Below are 2,856 nucleotides of genomic sequence, written 5' to 3' on the forward strand. Positions count from 1 at the left end.
ATGGGTGAATCTCAATACTACCAAGATACCGTGTCCTCCATCAAAGCCTATCAGCGCCGAGCCGAAGCAAAGGAGAATTGGATAGAACCAACCGACATCCCAAACACAGTGATCTCCTTCGCCGAGGAGGAAACGGCAGGAATCGATCGACCTCACAATGATCCGTTGGTGATTGAGTTAACGATCAGGGATCATGACGTAGCAAGGGTGCTCATCGATACTGGAAGCTCAGTGAACGTCATCTTCAGGGAAACACTTAGAAGAATGGGAATCGACCTCTCTGAGGTGGAAGCAATCCCCAAACCTTTAACCGGATTTTCAGGAGAAACAACGATGACTATGGGAACGATCAGGCTTCCTATGGTAGCTGGCGGAGTCACTAAGATCGTCGAATTCTGCGTCACTGATCACCCAGCAATCTATAATGTGATCATGGAAACTCCATGGATCAACGGGACAAGGGCGGTACCCTCCACCTATCATCTCTGCCTCAAATTCCCAACTCCGGCGGGTGTCAAAACGATCTGGGGGAATAAGAAGGAGTCACGAATGTGCTGCCTGGCCGAGCACAAGCTGAGGAACCCCGTCACCAACGCACGAGCAGACATAGACCGCAAAAAGATGAAGACAGACCGAGAGCCCGCGAACGAGCTCTCGAAACTCTTATAACAATTACAGTTCGCGGAGAGCCGCGAAACACGCGCCGAGCCGGTATGTGATGCAGTGGACTCAGTGTGCATAGACGAGGCGCGTCCAGAGCGATGCGTCGAAATTGGAACAAAACTAGAAGAACCTCTGAGAAGCGAACTCCTTTCCCTCCTCAAGGAGAACAACAACACTTTTGCCTGGACAGCGGAAGATATGCCAGGCATAAGCATCGACGTAACCTGTCACGAGTTGAATGTGGATCCGACCTTTAAGCCAGTCAAGCAGAAAAGAAGGAAACTTGGCCCCGAACAAGCTAAAGCAGTTAACGACGAAGTCGAGAGGTTACTCAAAGTAGGATCAATCGCCGAGGCCAAATATCCGGACTGGCTCGCAAATCCGGTGGTCGTGAAGAAGAAGAACGGCAAGTGACGGGTCTGTGTGGATTTCACTGACCTCAACAAGGCGTGCCCGAAAGATAGCTTTTCCTTGCCATACATTGACCGGCTCGTCAAAGCCACTGCAGGAAATAAACTGTTAACATTCATGGACACGTTCTCTGACTACAATCAAATTCTGATGCACCCCAATGATCGGGAAAAAACGGCGTTCATAACTGACCGCAGGATATACTGCTACAAAGTCATGCCGTTCGGGCTCAAGAACGCAGGAGCAACGTATCAGCGGCTTGTCAATAAAATGTTCGCGGCTCAGCTCGGAAAAACCATGGAAGTATACATCGACGACATGTTAGTCAAATCACTCAAGGAAGAAGACCACGCCGCGCATCTACGGGAATGCTTCGAGCAATTGAACAAACACAACATAAAACTAAACCCGGCGAAGTGCAGATTTGCGGTCACCTCGGGAGAATTCTTTGGCTATCTGGTAACTCACCGAGGTATAGAAGTAAACCCCAAGCAGATCAAGGCGTTAATTGAGATGCCCTCTCCAAGGACGAAGCGCGAAGTGCAAAGGCTCACAGGAAGAGTCGCCGCGCTAAACAGGTTTATTTCCCATTCCACAGACAAATACCTGCCATTCTACGACAACCTCCGAGGAAACAAGAAATTTGAGTGGGACGAGCGATGCAAAGCGGCTTTCCAGGAATTGAAGAATTATCTGGCGAGCCTACCAATCTTAGCAAAACCAGTCGAAGGAGAGCCGCTCTTCCTCTACATCGCAGTGTCTGCTACAGTTGTAAGCGAGGTGCTTATCAGAGAAGAACGATCCGAGCAAAAACCCATTTTTTACACCATCCAGACACTGACCGACACCGAGACCCGCTACCCCTAGATCGAGAAGGTCGCCCTAGCCGTCGTAATCTTGGCTCGCAAACTGCGCCCGTATTTTCAGTCACATTCGATTGTTGTGCTCGTTACACTTTCGCTGCGCTCGATCCTAATCAGCCCTAGCCAATCCGGTCGGCTCGCCAAGTGGGCCATAGAGCTAAGCGAATACGACATCGAGTATCAGAACAGGTCGTCTGCAAAGTCACAGGTGCTCGCAGATTTTCTCATTGAACTTCCAGCCGAATCAACAAACGAGCCGACTCTATACGGCTCGTCGTCTAAACACGGCTCGGGAATAGAAATCCGTCTCACCTCTCCCACCGGAGAAATATTGGAGCAGTCTTTTCGCCTGAACTTCCACGCCTCGAAAAACAAAGCAGATTACGAAGCATTGATCGCCGGCATACGATTAGCGCAGGGAATCGGGGTTCGAAAGATAAGGACTTTTTGTGATTCACAGCTCGTAGCATGCCAGTTCAACGGAGAATATGAGGCGAAGGACGGACGAATGGGAGCCTACCTCAAGGTGGACCGAGAGCTGGTGCAAAATTTCGACGAGTTCGAACTCACGCGAATCCCCCGAGGAGAAAACACCTCGGCCGACGCCTTGGACCCAGACCTCCGACGGACGATCCCAGTCGAATTCATCGAACGTCCTAGCATCGAAGAGGTGGAAGGAGTTCGGCTGATAAATCCTCCTGAACAAAAACCAGAGGACGACGAAGCCATTCCTATGGATGAAGACGCCTCACCAGCCGAGCCGGAGTACGGCTGCGACAAAGAATGGCTCGGAGCTATCCGAGTGTATATCGCCGATGGAGAGGTGCCAACCGACAAATGGGAAACCCGCAAACTAAAAGCTCAGGCCGCGCGGTATGTCCTCGTCGATGGCGAGGTGTTTAAATAGAGATTTTCAGGG

The 2,856-nt window shown here is 50.7% G+C and overlaps 1 protein-coding gene across 1 annotated transcript; it reads left to right on the top strand.

Annotated features, from left to right (window-relative positions):
• On the top strand, window positions 1-1,077 carry LOC112082014. The gene is made up of 2 exons (XM_024149100.1): window positions 1-585; window positions 679-1,077. Exons 1-2 carry the CDS (start codon window positions 1-3, stop codon window positions 1,075-1,077), a joined length of 984 nt encoding a protein of 327 aa, XP_024004868.1.
• Window positions 1,078-2,856: the final 1,779 nt, after the last annotated feature.

The sequence above is a fragment of the Eutrema salsugineum genome, unplaced genomic scaffold, assembly GCF_000478725.1.
Source record: "Eutrema salsugineum unplaced genomic scaffold, Eutsalg1_0 scaffold_1, whole genome shotgun sequence".
Classification (NCBI taxonomy): domain Eukaryota; kingdom Viridiplantae; phylum Streptophyta; class Magnoliopsida; order Brassicales; family Brassicaceae; genus Eutrema; species Eutrema salsugineum.

Coding starts and splice junctions, on each gene's coding strand:
- LOC112082014 (XM_024149100.1), top strand. CDS start 1: ATGGGTGAATCTCAATACTACCAAGATACCGTGTCCTCCATCAAAGCC. Junction 586..678: donor AGCACAAGCTGAGGAACCCC/GTCACCAACGCA, acceptor TAACAATTACAG/TTCGCGGAGAGCCGCGAAAC.